This window comes from Diaphorina citri, unplaced genomic scaffold (genome assembly GCF_000475195.1).
Source record: "Diaphorina citri unplaced genomic scaffold, Diaci psyllid genome assembly version 1.1 scaffold1278, whole genome shotgun sequence".
NCBI lineage: Eukaryota > Metazoa > Arthropoda > Insecta > Hemiptera > Psyllidae > Diaphorina > Diaphorina citri.
The window spans coordinates 91-21,659 of NW_007378707.1; the positions used below are offsets into that span (position 1 = coordinate 91).

The 21,569-nt window shown below is 38.7% G+C and overlaps 1 protein-coding gene across 1 annotated transcript in view; it reads left to right on the forward strand.

The window, feature by feature from the left end:
* Nucleotides 1–562: 562 nt before the first annotated feature.
* The window catches only part of LOC103515110 (fucolectin-3), an 80,228-nt gene continuing 59,221 nt past the window's right edge, over nt 563–21,569 (forward strand). The window contains exons 1-2 of the mRNA XM_008480032.2: nt 563–602; nt 2,237–2,425. Coding sequence (XP_008478254.2) covers nt 563–602; nt 2,237–2,425 — 229 coding nt within the window. The remainder of the gene's footprint in view (nt 603–2,236; nt 2,426–21,569) is intronic.

Here is a 21,569-nt window from a genome sequence, read left to right on the forward strand (position 1 = left end):
CATTCATTTCTAATTTCCATATTTTGGGTCTGCTTTTTGCTGCAGAATTTTGACTGTTGACTGACTATAATTCCAAGTTCCTTTTTCTTCGTCTTTGTCACCTATACCGTTTAGTGTTTAGTACCTAAGACGCCACCTCGTCAACTTTGCACGAGAGACAGACACATTAAAGAATATTAATATCGAACACCAGCAAGACCGAAAACCACAACAGTTATCATTATGAGCAAAAAAATAATTGGACTGACCACAAAAAAGTTCTACGACTCCTCAAAAGTAGAACAATAATATGTTCATAATATAAAATAATAATCATAATAATAATATCCAATTATCATAGAATCATTAATAAAACCTGTTGAACTAATTCGGACTGCAAGAATTATACTGCAAAATATCACTCATGTCACCAAGATAATGAAATGCTTGTTCTACCTACACTTTTTTTTTTCCAGGTTTTTTTTTAGCTGAGATAAAACTGGGCCAGTAGACTCAAATGCATGTCTGTCATGTATTAGCATGTCTTATGTCTGCCTGACGTCTTAAGGAAAAAAATGATACAATGGTCAACATGAAATGTCATAATTTGGTATTGCCTGAAGGTATGTTATCTACCTTCCTTTTTAGATGGGAATACTTACTTACTTACCTGTCTATGCACCTTGGTACTACCCAACATAATTATACTGTCGAGAAAAATAATTTTGCTAGGACATACCGTCTTTTCACGACTGAGCTTAAATACAAAAGACGAGATACTGTCATAAATATTAGACAAATATCTTCATAAATTAATAAATTCATCTCATAAATTAAAGGACCTACTTTTAGACTTACTTAATTACATACTACTGTGGCAACTCAGACCGAATCCATTGCCTCAACAAGCTTTCTCTGCCAAATCTGCCTCCCGTAGACCCGTGCTTTGCATGACTTCGGTGGCTGAGTGGATCCATCTGGGATGGGATGTAAATGTGAATAAATGCTGCAACTGAATCCGTAGCTCTGACTTATCATAATACACAGGGTACCTATGGAAAACCTATGAATTTCTAATCCGAACAAATTCCAAAGTGAAAGACAAATAAATTGAAGCGATAACATTGATGGGTTTATTATCATCATGAAAAAAGTTTATGCGTTACAAAACACCAATAAATTTCGCAATAAAGTCTTGTCCTAGAAGGCCAAGACAGTTATGAGATAAAAAGAAAGGTAAGTAAGTACGGTAATAGGGGCGTTTTCAGGATAGGATGAAGAACTACGTGAATTAAAGAGTTTTGGATGGTTGAGATTGCCCGAGACAATAATTTTGACCGCTACACGTGATTTTCTGTCAGGGCCAGTTAGTTAACGAAGCAGCTTTTCACAGAGAAGTAGAGAAGGCACAGATAGTCCAGAGTACCGCAACAGCAAAACAACCACCTCTCTAGCTCCTCAAAAAGTTCTAGTATTTCCAGCAAGAGCAAGTGAGCAACTCGAAAGAGCAACTTTTCTAGTCTAGTAGTAAAAGTGAACAGTATGAACTGTAACAGAGTAAGGTCCTTAAAAGGATAATACTAGTTTACAAGCTATAAGTGAATTAATTAAAAGAGGAATAAAACTGCAGCAAAAGCTCAAAGCGGCTCCCTTCGCCAAAGCTAGTCCATTTAAGGAATAGTAGCCCTATACTTTTTTTTATTATTTGTATTTGTAAGTAAATACCTAGTTGCCTACCTCCTACCTACCCATGTGGCTAATTATTTAGTGGACTCTATTAATTTCAACAAGTTGGAGCACCTCAAGTTTATCTGTTATCGAGACTCCCAATTTGGTCTGGCCTCGATCCAGCGAACCGTGGATTGTGAGGCGATGACTCAAAACCACTACACCCAATACCTGATAACCGGACTAGATTCAAGTTCACTTTGGTTTGGTTCGAAAATAAAATTATATAGGAACTAAATTACCTTAGGTACTAGGTACCCACCTACTAACGAGGTATACCGTGATTTTACACCTACCAAGATTTCGCGTAATCTACTCAATTTTACCCTTTCCCTCTCATTTACTGGCCTTTTGCAGTATATTTACCTCGCTATGTCCATCTTGGACTCTTTACCGTATATCTACGGAGTTTGTGCCTAACATCTTGCATCTTGCCCTCCGTATCGGCGTATCTGAACATTTACCGAGTTTTCTGCCGGATTTTATCCAGTCTTTTTACCCAATTTTAACATTGTCCCCTTATTTTCAGTTTCAGAATATGAAGAGTGCCGCTTTCCCGGGGCGCCCGCCCACTCTTCCATCGTATTCTCGAACGAAACCCTATCACCGGGCACCGTAGCCACCTATGCGTGTGAACGCGGCTTTGAACTGCTCGGCCCTTCGCGACGAGTGTGCGACAAAACCGGACAATGGATGCCCGAAGGAATTCCGTTTTGTGGTAAGTTTTTCTTTCATTTTTCCATTAATTTTCTGTAGTGAGGTGGTGCACAGGGCTAGGCTGGGAAACCTAATAAAACCTAAACATAACTTTGGTCCTATTTTGAACGTTTTTTAAGGTACTAATATCTGCTCTTAATATGTGTCCAAACATAGTCGATCGACGATGAAAATCTATGCTGTGGAGGCAGTGTGGACGTGTCAGTTGACATCGATCGCCTATGTGTGGACACACCCTCACGCGAAACTCGACATTCAGTGAGGTGGTGCACAGGGCTAGGCTGGGAAGCCTAATAAAACCTAAACATAACTTTGGTCCAATTTTGAACGTTTTTTAAGGTATATACTAATATCTGCTCTTAAGGTGTGTCCAAACATAGTGGATCGACGAGGAAAATCTATGCTGTGGAGGCAGTGTGGACGTGTCTATGTGTGGACACACCCTCACGCGAAACTCGACATTTTTGAAACCTTTCTTGAAACTTCCTAGTTATGTGTGTAAAACCAAATCTTAAACTAGGACCAAGAGAGTCACGATCTTCGTATCGTTCTTACTGTTCTTACCCTTGATCTTGTAATGTATCTAGTTGTATTGAAGAGATTAGTTCCGCCTAATGTGTTTTCAATGGTCACTAGGGCTATGAAATGTTCGATAAACTTACGAGTACACTTACAGACACATAGGTAAGAGTATGATTTTATCTGTCAATGTCGCTTTTATCATTTGGGTAAGTAGGCAGGTACAAAATCACAAATAAGTACTCATAGGTAGTTGCTATGTTATTAAAGGTATTGTCGTTATAGCCTCACATCAATTTTGAACGTTTTTTAAGGTACTAATATCTGCTCTTAAGGTGTGTCCAAACATAGTCGATCGACGAGGAAAATCTATGCTGTGGAGGCAGTGTGGACGTGTCAGTTGACATCGATCGCCTATGTGTGGACACACCCTCACGCGAAACTCGACATTTTTGAAACCTTTCTTGAAACTTCCTAGTTATGTGTGTAAAACCAAATCTTATTATAGTTAAAATCCATTCATTTTATTCTCGAACCTTGGTTTTTTCTTCAATGAAAGCATGATCAAGATTATGATCAGAAGAACGCCCCATAATCCACGAGGTGTAAATCACTCTCGTCTGATTAGTTTGAAATACCTGTTGTAAGTACCCTATAAAGTCCTACCGCCAGATGGGCTGTACGAATTGAGAACACCGAGCAGTTTGAAATTGAAATTCTAACGGTCCTTTTAATCTTTTACCGTAGTTCAGAATTCCAAAATTCTAGCACGGGGCAAATTCGAATGGTGTAGCTATTTTTATGCATGTATACCCATTACGGAACTCGTACTAGTGTATTCTAATGCGTCCAAAAGTCGTTAATTCTTCTATTAGATAGGTGTGTACACCGAAATTTTTTAAAACCTGTTGTGGACTCGAACAGAGGTCAATATCACTGGTAGGTCGACACAGCCTTCGCTATACCAGCTCCTAGGCCAGGTTCCTAATTACCACTAATCCATCAAACGGTTATTTTTGTGCGGATACAAAATTTACATATTTCTCATCTATGGATGTTTATAATTTCCGATAAATTCTTCGATGTAGGTCAGTCGCGCGTGTTCCTCTATAAATAGCTGTATCCGAAGCTCTAAACCGTTCGAGATAATAGAGCTCCTAGGCCAGGTTCCTCATTACCACTAATCCATCAAACGGTTGTTTTTGTGCGGATACAAAATTTACATATTTCTCATCTATGGGTGTTTATAATTTCCGATAAATTCTTCGATGTAGGTCAGTCGCGCGTCAGCGAACACTTTCAGAACAAAGGGGACAACAGATCAATTATTTTCAAAAAACTAGTGTATTCTCTGATGCTTCCAAAACTCGTTAATTTAATTTTATTCTTCTACATAGTTATCTGGTAGATAATGTAGATATTGCCTCACATCCTTCTCTTGTGCTGTTTGCTGTCAGCGAAAGCTTTCAGAACAAAGGGGACAACAGATCAATTATTTTCAAAAACTAGTGTATTCTCTGATGCTTCCAAAACTCGTTAATTTAATTTTATTCTTCTACATAGTTATCTGGTAGATAATGTAGATATTAGGTGTGTACTCCGAATTTTTTTAGAACCTGTTGTGGACTCGAACAGAGGTCAATACCTCTGGTAGGTCGACACAGCCTTCGCTATACCGGCTCCTAGGCCAGGTTCCTCATTACCACTAATCCATCAAACGGTTATTTTTGTGCGGATACAAAATTTACATATTTCTCATCTATAATAATAATATGGGTGTTTATATTTTCCGATAAATTCTTCGATGTAGGTCAGTCGCGCGTGTTCCTCTATAAATAGCTGTATCCGAAGCTCTAAACCGTTCGAGATAATAGCAGCCAAGTTTGACTTAGCTCCGTGTTTAGTTGAGCTTCTAACAAGTAGTTCCTCTGGTAAAAACCACTGCCCACTTCCTTCGAATTCTCGTGACCGGAGAGTGATCTTGGCATCAGCACGCGATGAACAATTCTGAGGATAAACAGTACCTGTTCGAATGTGTGAATTCTCACCGTTTAACCATCATCATGATAAATTGAACGTTATAGAACGTTATGGGATATAGTTCACTATCGTATGTTCGATGGTCTTTATAGAAAATATGATGAAAAAAAGGTCCAAACTTTTCGTACAAAATAGTGCCAAATTTCAAATTAGGTACCGGCCCGGTAAATGTGGCTCAAAAATGATTTCAAATATTGACGAATACGAATACATCAAACAAAGAACTCAAATAAAGCACATACTTTTCACGTTAAGTGTTAACTAACATTAAACTTGGTTCTGTTACATCATAACTTTGCAAAACTGTCACTATTACTATTTATTCAATGGAGAAGTACCTACGCCCACAACAATATTAGGTTATTTATGTACCTACATTGTACATAATATAACCTATGTATATTTTGAAGATGGTGGATGGTTAACTTTCATTAACATTAATAATTCATGCACTTCTTTGAAACTTGTTTTTTGTCAAATTCAAATATTGCGTCAATCATGTTTGTGTCCTCAAGCTCATCTTGTTTGCAGACACACATAATGTCACAAACAATATTTTTTCCCAATACCGCCTATTGCAAGTAAAAAATATATATACAAACATGGAATTTGCATGACAAAAATGTCACCTCACAAGCAGATGTACTCTTTGCGAATCGATGATGAAATATTGTGCAAGCTCTTGGGTACCCAAATACTAGAAAGAATTTAGGTTGTGCTGTGTCGCTGTGTGGATGTGATGGATGGATAAGGAATGATTAAGATATGCAGATTGAGAAGAATCATGAGGAATTTGGAGATTTTTTTTTTTATGTCACAGATGCATTAAGGTCAGGGAGGGGATAGTTGTTAACTCAAATAAAATGGTCAAAGTTTAACCGCTTAACATCAATAAATAAACAAACTTACTAAACTTTAAAGATAAGTTGGGATGGTCGGGATAGTTATCTAATCAGGAAAACATTCAATAGTTAGGGTAATAATCTTCAAATTTGTCGGTATAGTTGTCTTAAAACTAATAATATGGATGTCGGGGGAGTAGAGAGTACAAAGCACATCAGAGACAGACAAAAGATAAAAGCAAAAGTGGTGACGCGAATTGAGTACAGATTTTTGTCGATGGTGGGATTCGAACCCGGGACCTTCTGCATGGCAAGCAAGCGCGTTACCACTGGACCAAATTTTCCTTTCGGAATTTCCCATTTCCCCTCTTCTGAAGTTCGTTTCCCCCTTTTATCCTGATAGTGCCAGTACTAAACCATAGGAAATCCAAGATGGCGCACCATCGGAATCGATTCCGTTTCCGAAAGGAAAATAGAACTCGACTTGGAATCCGCACTTCGCGCCATCAAGCGGCTGGTGCTGCCTTTCCAGCTCCGTTTTCCCGTGCAATCTGTACATCATTTTTGTGAATTTCTCCTTTGCTTTCTTCCTCGATTTGAGTTTTTGACCTGACCAAATTACCATCCCAAATTTCGTGAGATGCTAGAACTGTGGACCAGACTGTTAAATATGATAGTTTCAATTGATAGACCCACTTTTATAGTCATGAATGAGATGGTACTCATGTGTGTGAATTTATCTCATGAGAAACTAGGACCAAGAGAGTCACGATCTTCGTATCGTTCTTACCCTTGATCTTGTAATGTATCTAGTTGTATTGAAGAGATTAGTTCCGCCTAATGTGTTTTCAATGGTCACTAGGGCTATGAAATGTTCGATAAACTTACGAGTACACTTACAGACACATAGGTAAGAGTATGATTTTATCTGTCAATGTCGCTTTTATCATTTGGGTAAGTAGGCAGGTACAAAATCACAAATAAGTACTCATAGGTAGTTGCTATGTTATTAAAGGTATTGTCGTTATAACCTCACATCCTCGTATGTTCGATGGTCTTTATAGAAAATATGATGAAAAAAAGGTCCAAATTTTTCGTACAAAATAGTGCCAAATTTCAAATTAGGTACCGGCCCGGTAAATGTGGCTCAAAAATGGTTTCAAATATTGACGAATACATCAAACAAAGAACTCAAATAAAGCACATACTTTTCACGTTAAGTGTTAACTAACATTAAACTTGGTTCTGTTACATCATCAATTCTCGTGACTTTAGAGTGATCTTGACATCAGCACGCGATGAACCATTCTAAGGATAAATAGTACCTGTTCGAATGTGTGAGTTCTCACCGTTTAACCATCATCATGATAAATTGAACGTTATTGTACTGTACGTTATGGGATATAGATCACTATAGGGACAATCTTGGCTATGCCACTCTCAGGTGGGTTCACCTACATGAATTCAACCTAGGTGTTGAATAATTGCTAGCTTTTGATTTTACCCTGACAGTGGTTGAAATGTTTGCTCAGCTTCTGCTGGATTAGCCTAAAAGTCAAACTTGGGAACCTATGTATACAGGTGAGAATTTCGAAACAAATCCTCACTAATTTCTTCCTAGTCCTGACCAATGTTGGCTTAATTTCACCAGTTTTCATTATAAAACGGTGACGGAGCCTTACTGTATGAGAACCAATTAGTAGTTGGGGGATATAGTTCACTATAGGGACACTCTTGGCTATGCCACTCTCAGGTGGGTTCACCGACATGAATTCATCCTAGGTGTTGATTGCTAGCTTTTGATTTTACCCTGACAGTGGTTGAAATGTTTGCTCAGCTTCTGCTAGATTAGCCTAAAAGTCAAACTTGGGAACCTATGTACACAGGTGAGAATTTCGAAACAAATCTTCACTAATTTCTTCCTAGTTCTGACCAATGTTGGCTTAATTTCACCAGTTTTCATTATTAAACGGTGACGGAGCCCTACTGGTATGAGAACCAATTAGTAGTTGGTAAAGTACATGCCTACAGGGGTTTTTACCAATAGGACTTCCAGGTAAAGTACATGTATGCCTTTGGGGATTTTAGCAATAGGACTTCCAGGTTTGTATTTAATTATGCTATTTGTTATACATGCCTACAGGGGTTTTTAGCAATAGGACTTCCAGGTAAAGTACATGTATGCCTTTGGGGATTTTAGCAATAGGACTTCCAGGTTTGTATTTAATTATGCTATTTGTTTTTTTTAGCAATAGGACTTCCAGGTCTGTATTTAATTATGCTATTTGTTGTAATAACTAGAAATGGCATTCTAAAAAAAAGTCCCAAGTGTGGAAGTGCACCTGGTGATACTTACCTTTGGATGAAGCTACTCATTTGTTAGTTCATTAAGCACATGAGTAGTCCCAAGTGTGGAAGTGCACCTGGTGATACTTACCTTTGGATGAAGCTACTCATTTGTTAGTTCATTAAGCACATGAGTAGTAATAACTAGAAAGTGTGGAAGTGCACCTGGTGATACTTACCTTTGGATGAAGCTACTCATTTGTTAGTTCATTAAGCACATGAGTATTAATTAGCAAAAAGCAACTGTTGAGCTCTTTGAAACTATCAGCAGGAATCAGCAAAGACGTTAGGTCAGGTAAACCTAGAAGTTTTAGAGGCGAAATTGCACTGAGAAACATAAAGCTTATTGCACTGAAGCATGCTTCAAAATCATCTCATTCGACGGTGAACATGAGGCAGATTTGCAGAAGCTTATGTACACAAAAAGCCCAAAGTGGCTGAGGTGTAAGGCAACCCTAACCTTGAGGGAAAATGCTGTTCGAATACGTTCGTAGAAGCTTAACCCGTCCTTCCGGGCTGTTTGTCCTTACACCTAACCCTCGGAGTGGGCTTTTTGTGTATGGGTGTCATGAGGTCACATTCAGCATTCTTCAAAGATTTTGCATTAAATTGATATAGACTTGGAACGAAAAATGCTTCACTTCAGCATGGTTCAACTTGCCTCGGTGTAATAGCTCCCACTTGGCATTAGTGGCAAAGGAAGCATGTAGAGGATCGAACATCCAAGAACAACTGTACATTTGTGATAATCCGTTTTCCTTCAACCTAGCAAGATGATTAAAATATTATGCTAAACGTATAATCAATAGGTCATGCTTGATTGATCACAGCAACACTGGCGGATTAGTAGCAGACAATTTCGTTGACAGGCAAGAGTCTTCTTCAGTTGCTTCTTGTTTTCAATGTTTGTACCTTGAGAAGAAAGTATTGAGATGGGATTTTGGAGTGAATCATAACAGCGCTGATACCAAGGTAACTCGTCAAAAGTCAAAGAAAAAGGACAAGTGTAGAGTAAAAACGTGAGTAAAAGCGTGAAATGGTTATTTGGGAGTTCAGTCATCTCGACTAACGCAATACATACGGGCGGTATGGGAAATGGTGGAGATGTTAAAACTACAGCGAGCTTAAGAGACATTTTCTGTGCTAGTTGTAATTTGCCACCTGAATTTTGTATTTATCTGTACATCTGTGACAGTCGTTTTACTTTTAGTTCCACAATAACGATTTCTTATTGGGCAATATAACAGGTCACTAAAGCCCATCGTTTTACGGATTTCGCTTAAAAAATTCATAGTTGTCCATTTCATGATCTACCATCAACTTGAATCTTAAACAGTAGGTATGTGTAAGATAGGGTGTAACTTTCTGTGACAGTGACAGAAATTTTCCTCGCCTTTTATTCAGGATTTTCTCGATTTGTTCAAGTAAGCAGTGTGCAACACCTAGAAAAAGATTCAGCCTCTTGTCTCAGATGATATTTCCGTTATGCCGATGTTCCTTGCATCATTTTCATAACATTGTCCGTTCAATGTATTACCTACATCCTAAATAACACTTATCTGGATTGCCTACTGAATATGGGATACTTCTACATTTACATAGGATCTGCATAATACCTCGAGATATTCGATTATCGCATGTAAACGAGTTTCCCGCTAATGTTGGATGATCCTGGAGGACGTGCAGATTCACTAGCAGTTCCATATTCAGGAGACATTTGGCATTTTCAAAAAGAGCATTGGCATCTCCACTCATATTAGTGGATGTGACATATTTACCTCACCCAAAATTAATACATATTTGGGAATTGCTAATCTGAAGTTAGTGCGATTTGGGGTGCAATAGTCCTACATATACCTACTGGACTTCACCCAGAAATTTCGTCAGAAAAGACCCCCATTTCAATGTAATGTAATGTAGTACGATTGGTACATAATGACATCGACAGGAACAAAAGAAAATCGATAAATATCTACAAAGGACAAAAAGAAACCCATGCCTACTAAAACAACATCTCCTTCCGTCTTGAGCTTGAATTGCAAATGAGTTCTGCCATATGCAATAATAGATCAACAGTATTCAATTCCAGCCCCGAGCCCTGATTGCTGAAAAGATTCACATTTTATGACATTTCAGTTATCGGCTCCTGAAGATTTTACTACTGATCTCCCATTACCTCATTTATAGGAGTCACCTACTCTAATGCAATAACTGTAAATAACAAAGTTAGCTTCCTTTTGATTTGATTTTACAACTGCCTTATTTGTAAAACATGGAATTCCTTGAAAATCTCACCATGTGTCTATGTCTAGATATAATGGTGTGCCTGCAGATTATGTTATTTTACTAACTGTTCTTCAAATTCTTGGGGTATTGGTTTGACTATAATATATCTTCATATCTCACGTAGGCTACAGATAATAAGAAAGGTCATTGCTAGTAGCCGAAAAGCTCCTGGGTGCTGTAGGAATATTTGACTACGTACATAAGTACGTAGCCATTATCAAATAACGAATCTTCACCACAAACAAAATGGATATTTTCGTTGGAAACCACAAAGACATAACGTATTCTCCACCACAAACAAAATGGATATTTTCTTTGGAAACCACAAAGACATAACGTATTCTCTTGTTCAATCCAAATCTAAACTGACTGGGAGAAATGGAGAATTCTTCCCACAGTATTAAACGTATTCTCTTGTTCAATCCAAATCTAAACTGACTGGGAGAAATGGAGAATTCTTCCCACAGTATTACCTCTGGCATACCCAACCCATGTATAATGAAACGATGTATCATTCCGGACTTTCTTCTTCTAAATCTTAATTCATTGTAAATTTTTAATTAATTTGTTTCGTAGACAAGCTTCTATTTCCTTCTCGGTGTGGACAATGAAGGGGGGGCCTTGTCAGTTTTGTACATTGGCAGTTCTGTTGGCACGGCGAAATTGTGCCTCCTTTTGCCAATTTGAATTCGGTCATGGATTCAAATCTGATAACACATTATTCATTTATTTTCGTTGAATTTTAATAAACCTCATAAATCTAAACCTATCAAAAGGTCACAGAAAAACACGCGCTTTTTTTTTCTTCAAATATTTGTATATTATTTATACTCGTACGTACCGCTACAGGAATATTAAAAGACCATATTCAGGGCTCCTGACATATTTTAGGTTCGTTAACTCTTTGGTTCTGCCCCAAAACCAATTTTTTAATCGCACGACCGTCATAAATCTTTACCAAGAACGATCGTTCATTTCCGTGTCCCTAAGATAATGTCTTGGATACTTTCAGGGAAATTCTTCTGAAGTGTTCACTGATTTCACAGCTCAGAACACACATGTCGAATCTCCCACTTCTGAGGACCCCAATGGTAGATCCGTGGATATGTTGCTCTTAACTCTTCAGCAATGCAACGAATCCAGAGTATGCTCCACAGAGACCGAGGCGATTTATCAAAGAAAACGATGGGTGGTAGTACGAGATGTCACATTCAGAACATATTTCATACTCGCTTTGACAAGAATGACGCGAATAACTATGGAAAAAACACAAGAAGAACCAGTAAAATACATGGCTAGATAATAGTATTAAGGCATATTTCATACAGGGTGTCTGCAAAGGATAGGTATCCTAGAACTATAACCTGTAGCTATCATGTCACCAATAATCCCTTTTGCCATAGATCTCTCAGACAGTCTAACGGACCTAGGTCACTAGATTTTTTCCGCCCACCACTCACGCTCAGACTGTCTGACAGACCCAGGTCTATGAGACCGCAATTTGTCAGGGGTTCTGCGGGTGAGCGGCAGGCATCATTTAGTGGCTTTCTACAACAGACATGGCACATTTTCGCCCTGGGCTCCTAGCCCATTGGAGACAATTACTTTTTACTTCCGAACAATCGCAATCGTAAATTATCCTGCAGTTTTGGCACAGTTCACAGTTTGCTCAGTTCCGTCAAGATAGGTAACAACTTACTTAATATCGGGGACACTCTGTACATTGTATGTACATGAACGACATAACGTAACTTCTGTAGCCATGGGAATCCGCCTGAATTGAGGATGATATGGTAGGCAGTAAAACCGAATCAAAGATGACACATCAAGAACGATTGTGTAACCAGTGTGAACCACATTGCAACATCGGTAGTGTTTCCAACATGTAAACCAGAGGAAGACATTTATTAGAGGTCTATGCCGTCTATGAAGCTGATATTATTACTCGTAAATATTCCTATCTAGGATCTAATTAACTATGTAGAGTAAGTTGTATACTAGTACCTAGGTTGGAAATCAGTCCTTCCACTTTACACTATTGTATCAACCTTTTGGACTTTTGTCAATTTCTGTAACTTGATTCTTGAACACCGGATTACCATGTACCAATTCCTCTGAGCCCGTTTATTTTATAGGTAACTCACAAGGGAAAAGTCTTTCGCCCTGGGTAGGTGTCTCATTCATATACCGTCGCGTCGCCTACTTCTCTCCATGCCTTGATGGGTTTTCTTACCATTTTCCAATCATACACAAAAAGCCACCTCCTAGGATTAGGTTAAACAGCCCTAAAGGATGTGTTAAGCTTCTACGAATCTACCATTTTCCACAGAGTCAAAGACCTTCTCAATGTCAATATGAATATTTCTAGAACCAAGTTTCCTCTGAGGATTTTCATCCTGACCCGGTTTGAAGTTGTCTCGCTCGACTTGTTTCATGTGAGGGGGACATTGAATTCTTACCCTGCGCCTCGGACCTAGGTCACGCATGATTTCTGTCATCCTTGTAGATCTTGTAGTCCTTTATGTGTGTTAGATAATGTCCGGAGACCGAAGACTTGTGAAGCTAGATAGTGTCATATCCCGTCAGACATATGTTTCCCAGGCCTGGTATTTTTGAACATAAAGCCAGCCACTCACTATCAGGTAGACCTAGACCTGACAGGTACACCTGATCAGGTCGGGCTGTCAGGTCTACCTGATAGAGTGTGCGCTCATCAGGTATCAGGTAGTCCTGACGGGTGGATCTTTTCAGCCGTACCTGTCAGATCTACCTGATAGCGTGTGTGCTCATCAGGTATCAGGTTATAGACCTGATCAGGTGTACCTGTCAGGTCTACCTGATAGTGAGTGGCTAGCCTAACATTTTAACTGGTAATAACATTATCTAGCAATTCTAGCATTGGTCTACCTGATAGTGAGTGGTTAGCCTAACATTTTAACTGGTAATAACATTATCTAGCAATTCTAGCATTAGTATAAATCATACTCATTGTGACAAGTGAAGGCATTGCTTTGTTTTTTCTGAGCATTGTTTGGCGTACAAAATGCAACGAATCCAGAGTATGCTCCATAGAGACCAAGGCGATTTATCAAAGAAAACGATGGGTGGTAGTACGAGATGTCACATTCAGAACATATTTCATACTCGCTTTGACAAGAATGACGCGCAATGCAACGAATCGAGAGTATGCTCCATAGAGACCGAGGCGATTTATCAAAGGAAACGATGGGTGGTAGTACGAGATGTCACATTCAGAACATATTTCATACTCGCTTTGACAAGAATGACGCGAATAACTATGGAAAAAACACAAGAAGAACCAGTAAAATACATGGCTAGATAATAGTATTAAGGCATATTTCATACAGGGTGTCTGCAAAGGATAGGTATCCTAGAACTATAACCTGTAGCTATCATGTCACCAATAATCCCTTTTGCCATAGATCTCTCAGACAGTCTAACGGACCTAGGTCACTAGATTTTTTCCGCCCACCACTCACGCTCAGACTGTCTGACAGACCCAGGTCTATGATAGGTATCCTAGAACTATAACCTGTAGCTATCATGTCACCAATAATCCCTTTTGCCATACTTCTCTCAGACAGTCTAACGGACCTAGGTCACTAGATTTTTTCCGCCCACCACTCACGCTCAGACTGTCTGACAGACCCAGGTCTATGAGACCGCAATTTGTCAGGGGTTCTGCGGGTGAGCGGCAGGCATCATTTAGTGGCTTTCTACAACAGACATGGCACATTTTCGCCCTGGGCTCCTAGCCCATTGGAGACAATTACTTTTTACTTCCGAACAATCGCAATCGTAAATTATCCTGCAGTTTTGGCACAGTTCACAGTTTGCTCAGTTCCGTCAAGATAGGTAACAACTTACTTAATATCGGGGACACTCTGTACATTGTATGTACATGAACGACATAACGTAACTTCTGTAGCCATGGGAATCCGCCTGAATTGAGGATGATATGGTAGGCAGTAAAACCGAATCAAAGATGACACATCAAGAGCGATTGTGTAACCAGTGTGGACCACATATTGCAACATCGGTAGTGTTTCCAACATGTAAACCAGAGGAAGACATTTATTAGAGGTCTATGCCATCTATGAGGCTGATATTATTACTCGTAAATATTCCTATCTAGGATCTAATTAACTATGTAGAGTAAGTTGTATACTAGTACCTAGGTTGGAAATCAGTCCTTCCACTTTACACTATTGTATCAACCTTTTGGACTTTTGTCAATTTCTGTAACTTGATTCTTGAACACCGGATTACCATGTACCAATTCCTCTGAGCCCGTTTATTTTATAGGTAACTCACAAGGGAAAAGTCTTTCGCCCTGGGTAGGTGTCTCATTCATATACCGTCGCGTCGCCTACTTCTCTCCATGCCTTGATGGGTTTTCTTACCATTTTCCAATCATACACAAAAAGCCACCTCCTAGGATTAGGTTAAACAGCCCTAAAGGATGTGTTAAGCTTCTACGAATCTACCATTTTCCACAGAGTCAAAGACCTTCTCAATGTCAATATGAATATTTCTAGAACCAAGTTTCCTCTGAGGATTTTCATCCTGACCCGGTTTGAAGTTGTCTCGCTCGACTTGTTTCATGTGAGGGGGACATTGAATTCTTACCCTGCGCCTCGGACCTAGGTCACGCATGATTTCTGTCATCCTTGTAGATCTTGTAGTCCTTTATGTGTGTTAGATAATGTCCGGAGACCGAAGACTTGTGAAGCTAGATAGTGTCATATCCCGTCAGACATATGTTTCCCAGGCCTGGTATTTTTTAACATAAGGCCAGCCACTCACTATCTGGTAGACCTAGACCTGACAGGTACACCTGATCAGGTCGGCCTGTCAGGTCTACCTGATAGAGTGTGCGCTCATCACGTAGTCCTGACGGGTGGATCTTTTCAGCCGTACCTGTCAGATCTACCTGATAGCGCGTGTGCTCATCAGGTATCAGGTGTACCTGTCAAGTCTACCTGATAGTCAGTGGCTAACCTAACATTTTAACTGGTAATAACATTATCTAGCATTCTAGCAATTCTAGCATTAGTATAAATCATACTCATTGTGACAAGTGAAGGCATTGCTTTGTTTTTTCTGAGCATTGTTTGGCGTACAATGGCAACGGGAGATGTTATAGCCTCGGCCTCGGTTCATTCATTTCTAACAAAAAAATCTCGCATCAAAATGATAAATATGTATGTTTTTCACAGCATCTGATTCTTGTATCATAGAGAACCTGTGTGTTTTATCAGCATTAGCCTCGGCCTCGGTTCATTTCATTCATTTCTAACAAAAAATCTCGCATCAAAATGATAAATATGTGTATGTTTTTCACAGCATCTGATTCTTGTATCATAGAGAACCTGTGTGTTTTATCAGCAACCTCCACCAATTCCGCCATAAGTATCAAGCCAATGTGAACGATAATGTTAGTTCTATTGGTTCTAGTACTATCTGACATTCTGATTTAGATGTACTCAGGTCCTAATTGCTAAAAGTTCACCACCTAATTCCGCCATAAGTATCAAGCCAATGTGAACTGTGTGCTATTCTTTGTGAGCCAAGCTTGACTTTTCAATGACAAAAAGTTGAATCAAACAGAATTCTTGTATTTTCCACTCCAAGGTTAAACTTCAAGTTGACATTCGTCATCTGATGGATGACACTTTTTTACCATAAGTATCAAGCCAATGTGAACTGTGTGCTATTCTTTGTGAGCCAAGCTTGACTTTTCAATGACAGAAAGTTGAATCAAACAGAATTCTTGTATTTTCCACTCCAAGGTTAAACTTCAAGTTGACATTCGTCATCTGATGGATGACACTTTTTTTGACATGGCTCATATCACTAATAAGAATATTTCAGAATGATATCTCCTCACGATAATGTTAGTTCTATTGGTTCTAGTACTATCTGACATTCTGATTTAGATGTACTCAGGTCCTAATTGCTAAAAGTTCACCACCTATTCTATTGGTTCTAGTACTATCTGACATTCTGATTTAGATGTACTCAGGTCCTAATTGCTAAAAGTTCACCACCTACCTAGACCATCAAACGGTACCATTTCCAATCTGTCAATCGCCTTGCGAACTTCTTTCAACTCCAATCTCTATTGATAAGCAATTTCTAGCCATTGACCCAAATTGATTGGCCTGCGAACAATAGATGAATAATAAAGTTTCATTTGGTATGTATAGGATGTCACACAAAGTGGAATGTCTCGTGCAGATTATGTTATTTTACTAACTGTTCTTCAAATTCTTGGGGTATTGGTTTGACTATAATGTATCTTCATATCTCACGTAGGCTACAGATAATAAGAAAGGTCATTGCTAGTAGCCGAAAAGCTCCTGGGTGCTGTAGGAATATTTGACATTTATTTCTAGGGTACTTCTAATGCAAGCAAGTGCTTCAGTTGTATGCAGTCTCTAGAGGCGCATTCTTACCTACCATCATAATCAGATCAACTCAGGCCGACTTGATTGTTTCAAAAGTGAAAGAATTGTTAACGAGAAGGAAAAAATGAAGAAATATTTAGAAATTGAAAACAAATAAAGTGAAATTGGAGATCACGAGATTTCAAGAACAGAGCTAGAACGTCTGAAGTAAGAGTAATTATATGTACCTTATGATTTAATTAGATATACAATGAAACATATGGAATGGTTTGATTTGAGAATCTAGGACAAATCAATCAGCAATCACCATTAATATTTAGATATACTGGGTCGATAGCAACCAGGTACTTTTGGTACCTCGTTGGAATTGAGACAAAATATGTAATCAGAATCACCGAAAAATTAAAAATTAGTGACGATAGTGACTGACTAGCAATTTCCATTGCCATAAAACTATAAGTTCTATTAAACGCGGCTTTTACAGACGGGGTGACCCCACATACGACTGTACCACGCTCTACTACATAATTATTATTGCGATAAAATTATGTTGTGGTTCAAACTGAATCAATAACAAAGGGCTAAAAATATGCCAAATCATTATGAATTGTGGACGGCGTGGACGAAAGTTGAATCCTTTAAGCTCCGTGATTCCGTCCCACCCTATGAACTGAACTTCCTTACTCCTAGATGTGGACGAAAGTTGAATCCTTTAAGCTCCGTGATTCCGTCCCACCCTATGAACTGAACTTCCTTACTCCTAGAATTCCCGAATAGTTAAATTTTGGTGTCACCCTGTATGGCAAGATAATATATCAAAAACGGAATCTACCAACATGGCAGCGTGGTAGGTATCAGATCGCGATCCGCCCACAAGCGAAATCGAAAACAGATTTGCCTACATTTTGAAGTTTCCTCGTTATTACGGTTCTTTATGTTTTATTTCATAGTAATCAAACGAGTCCACTGCAATGAAAGACAATATTAGGTCAGTGGTGATGACGATTATGTTTTGATACCGAGCCAAAACCAAATTATGAGGAAGTCGCCTTTCCTCTTGCATCTTCAGAAATTCCAGCACAATGGTCACCAAATTGGGATCAATGGGCGATTCGGTCACTAGGTCCATTTTTGGACGAATAAGTTTGGTGTTTTATTTCATAGTAATCAAACGAGTCCACTGCAATGAAAGACAATATTAGGTCGGTGGTGATGACGATTATGTTTTGATACCGAGCCAAAACCAAATTATGAGGAAGTCGCCTTTCCTCTTCCATCTTCAGAAATTCCAGCACAATGGTCACCAAATTGGGATCAATGGGCGATTCGGTCACTAGGTCCATTTTTGGACGAATAAGTTTGATTACGTTTGCAATAGTTGCAATTTTGAACGTGCAAAATTGTGAGTTTGATAAAAGGTATGCACTTCCTACCTGAAGCATTGTGTCTTAGGAAGGATTGAAGCATTGTGTCTTAGGAAGGATCCTCTTGTATTTTTATTTACTTGTTATTATCAAATAAAGAAAATAAAACATTAAATCTACTAGTTACCTATTATAGGAGGCACCTACTAAAGATCTTGCAATGTTGCCGTGGGGCGTGGGGCACACTATTGAACTCTAAAATCAGACAACACCGAACTACCAATCACACGCAACATCGCTTAACTTCGGTGATTCATTCGGAGCTGGAGCATTCAATGTGCTTTCGCCGCTGGCTACACCGAACTCTGGACAGGTGAGCTTTTGCTGACTCTAAGAATCAATCTGGAGGGTGTGTCACTTGACTTTGGTAGAAAGCAAGTCTTCTCCTTTTCTTCGCCTTTTCCCGTGTACAGACTATATCCCTGAAGAAATGCACTGTAGTACCGGGGTGGGCATTTCAGACGAATTTTCTGTTAAAATAAATAAATAAATAAAGACTATATCTTTAGCAAGGGGAAATCAGGCTAGTATACACCCTGTTTAAACGTCCCCCAGCCAGATATTTTGGTAGAAAGCAAGTGATTAATATTATTATTATTTTTTTTTCAAGTAGATAACAATATTCGTTTGAGTTTGAATGGCAACCGTGGCCTGAACTTCCTTCAAGTTCTTCTCTGGGAACCTAGCGTTTATTGAAAACCACATAAGAGCCTCGCCTGTAAAGTAATACGTCAGACATTATTCCATTGTAAATACCTACCTGAATACCTATGTTACTAATCAAGAGACATTTTCTGTGCTAGTTGTAATTTGCCACCTGAATTTTGTATTTATCTGTACATCTGTGACAGTCGCTTTACTTTTAGTTCCACAATAACGATTTCTTATTGGGCAATATAAATATAACAGGTTACTAAAGCCCATCGTTTTACGTATTTCGCCTAAAAAATTCATAGTTGTCCATTTCATGATCTACCATCAACTTGAATCTTAAACAGGTATGTGTAAGATAGGGTGTAACTTTCTGTGACAGTGACAGAAATTTTCCTCGCCTTTTATTCAGGATTTTCTCGATTTGTTTAAGTAAGCAATGTGCAACAACTAGAAAAAGATTCAGCCTCTTGTCTCAGATGATATTTCCGTTATGCCGATGTTCCTTGCATCATTTTCATAACATTGTCCGTTCAATGTATTACCTACATCCTAAATAACACTTATCTGGATTGCCTACTGAATATGGGATACTTCTACATTTACATAGGATGCATAATACCTCGAGATATTCGATTATCGTATGTAAACGATTTTCCTTCTAATATTGAATCATTTGAAGGAAAAGCAGATTCACTAGCAGTCCCATTTTGAAAAGACGTTTGGCATTTTCAAAAAGAACATTGGCATCTCCACTAATATTTATTAGTGGATGTGACATATTTACTTCACCAAAAAAGTAATAGTTGAAATTTAGTTAACTTGAATTTAGTGCGATTTGGGGTGCAATAGTCCTCCATACCTACACGAGACAATAATTTTGACCGCTACACGTGATTTTCTGTCAGGGCCAGTTAGTCAACGAAGCAGCTTTTCACAGAGAAGTAGAGAAGGCACAGATAGTCCAGAGTACCGCAACAGCAAAACAACCACCTCTCTAGCTCCTCAAAAAGTTCTAGTATTTCCAGCAAGAGCAAGTGAGCAACTCGAAAGAGCAACTTTTCTAGTCTAGTAGTAAAAGTGAACAGTATGAACTGCTGCATAATACCTCGAGATATTCGATTATCGCATGTAAACGAGTTTCCCGCTAATGTTGGATGATCCTGGAGGACGTGCAGATTCACTAGCAGTTCCATATTCAGGAGACATTTGGCATTTTCAAAAAGAGCATTAGTGGATGTGACATATTTACCTCACCCAAAATTAATACATAGTTGGGAATTGCTAATCTGAAGTTAGTGCGATTTGGGGTGGAATAGTTCTACATACCTACTGGACTTCACCCAGGAATTTCGTCAGAAAAGACCCCCATTTCAATGTAATGTAATGTAGTACGATTGGTACATAATGACATCGACAGAAACAAAAGAAAATCGATAAATACCTACAAAAGACAAAAACAAACCCATGCCTACTAAAACAACATCTCCTTCCGTCTTGAGCTTGAATTGCAAATGAGTTCTGCCATATGCAATAATAGATCAACAGTGTTTTTAGCAATAGGACTTCCAGGTAAAGTACATGCATGTATGCCTTTGGGGATTTTAGCAATAGGACTTCCAGGTTTGTATTTAATTATGCTATTTGTTTTAATAACTAGAATTGGCATTCTAAAAAAAATCCCAAGTGTGGAAGTGCACCTGGTGATACTTACCTTTGGATGAAGCTACTCATTTGTTAGTTCATTAAACACATGAGTATTAATTGGCAAAAAGCAACTGTTGAGCTCTTTGAAACTATCAGCAGGAATCAGCAAAGACGTTAGGTCAGGTAAACCTAGAAGTTCTAAAGGCGAAATTGCACTGAGAAACATGTAGCGTATTGCACTGAAGCGTGCTTTAAAATCATCTCAATCGACGGTGAACATGAGGCAGATTCGCAGAAGCTTATGTACACCAAAAGCCCAAAGTGGCTGAGGTGCAAGGCCACCTTAACCTTGAGGGAAAATGCTGTTCGAATACGTTCGTAGAAGCTTAACCCGTCCTTCCGGGGTGTTTGTCCCTACGCCTAAGCCTCGGAGTGGGCTTTTTGTGTATGGGTGTCATGAGGTCACATTCAGCATTGTTCATTCTTCAAAGATTTTGCATTGGATTGATATAGACTTGGAACGAAAAATGCTTCACTGCAGCATGGTTCAACTTGCCTCGGTGTATCGTACAGGGGCGGAATAGTAGTCATGGAGGAGTAAGAGCTCAAGTTCTATTCTTATATTTCAAGTGGAAATACTAGAATTCACATAGAAGTTGCACAAATAACAACATCCAAAGCATTAAATTTGTTTGATCTCATTTAGGTATGTAATAGGTAGGTCTCATTCTGTCGTTTATCGAGTTTGTTTTTGAGTTCATACACAAACCTTGGAGATAAATATGAAATATTATTTGGACAAAATATTGTTGATAATTATGAGAAAATGAGTACCTACTTAATATATCTGGTGAGGAAAGTTTAGCACCAAATACATATCTCAAATCAGAACATGGCATTGGATCATGTTTCGTGCTCTGATTTTTGGTGAAATTCAGCAAACAGGACTACCAGAGCTA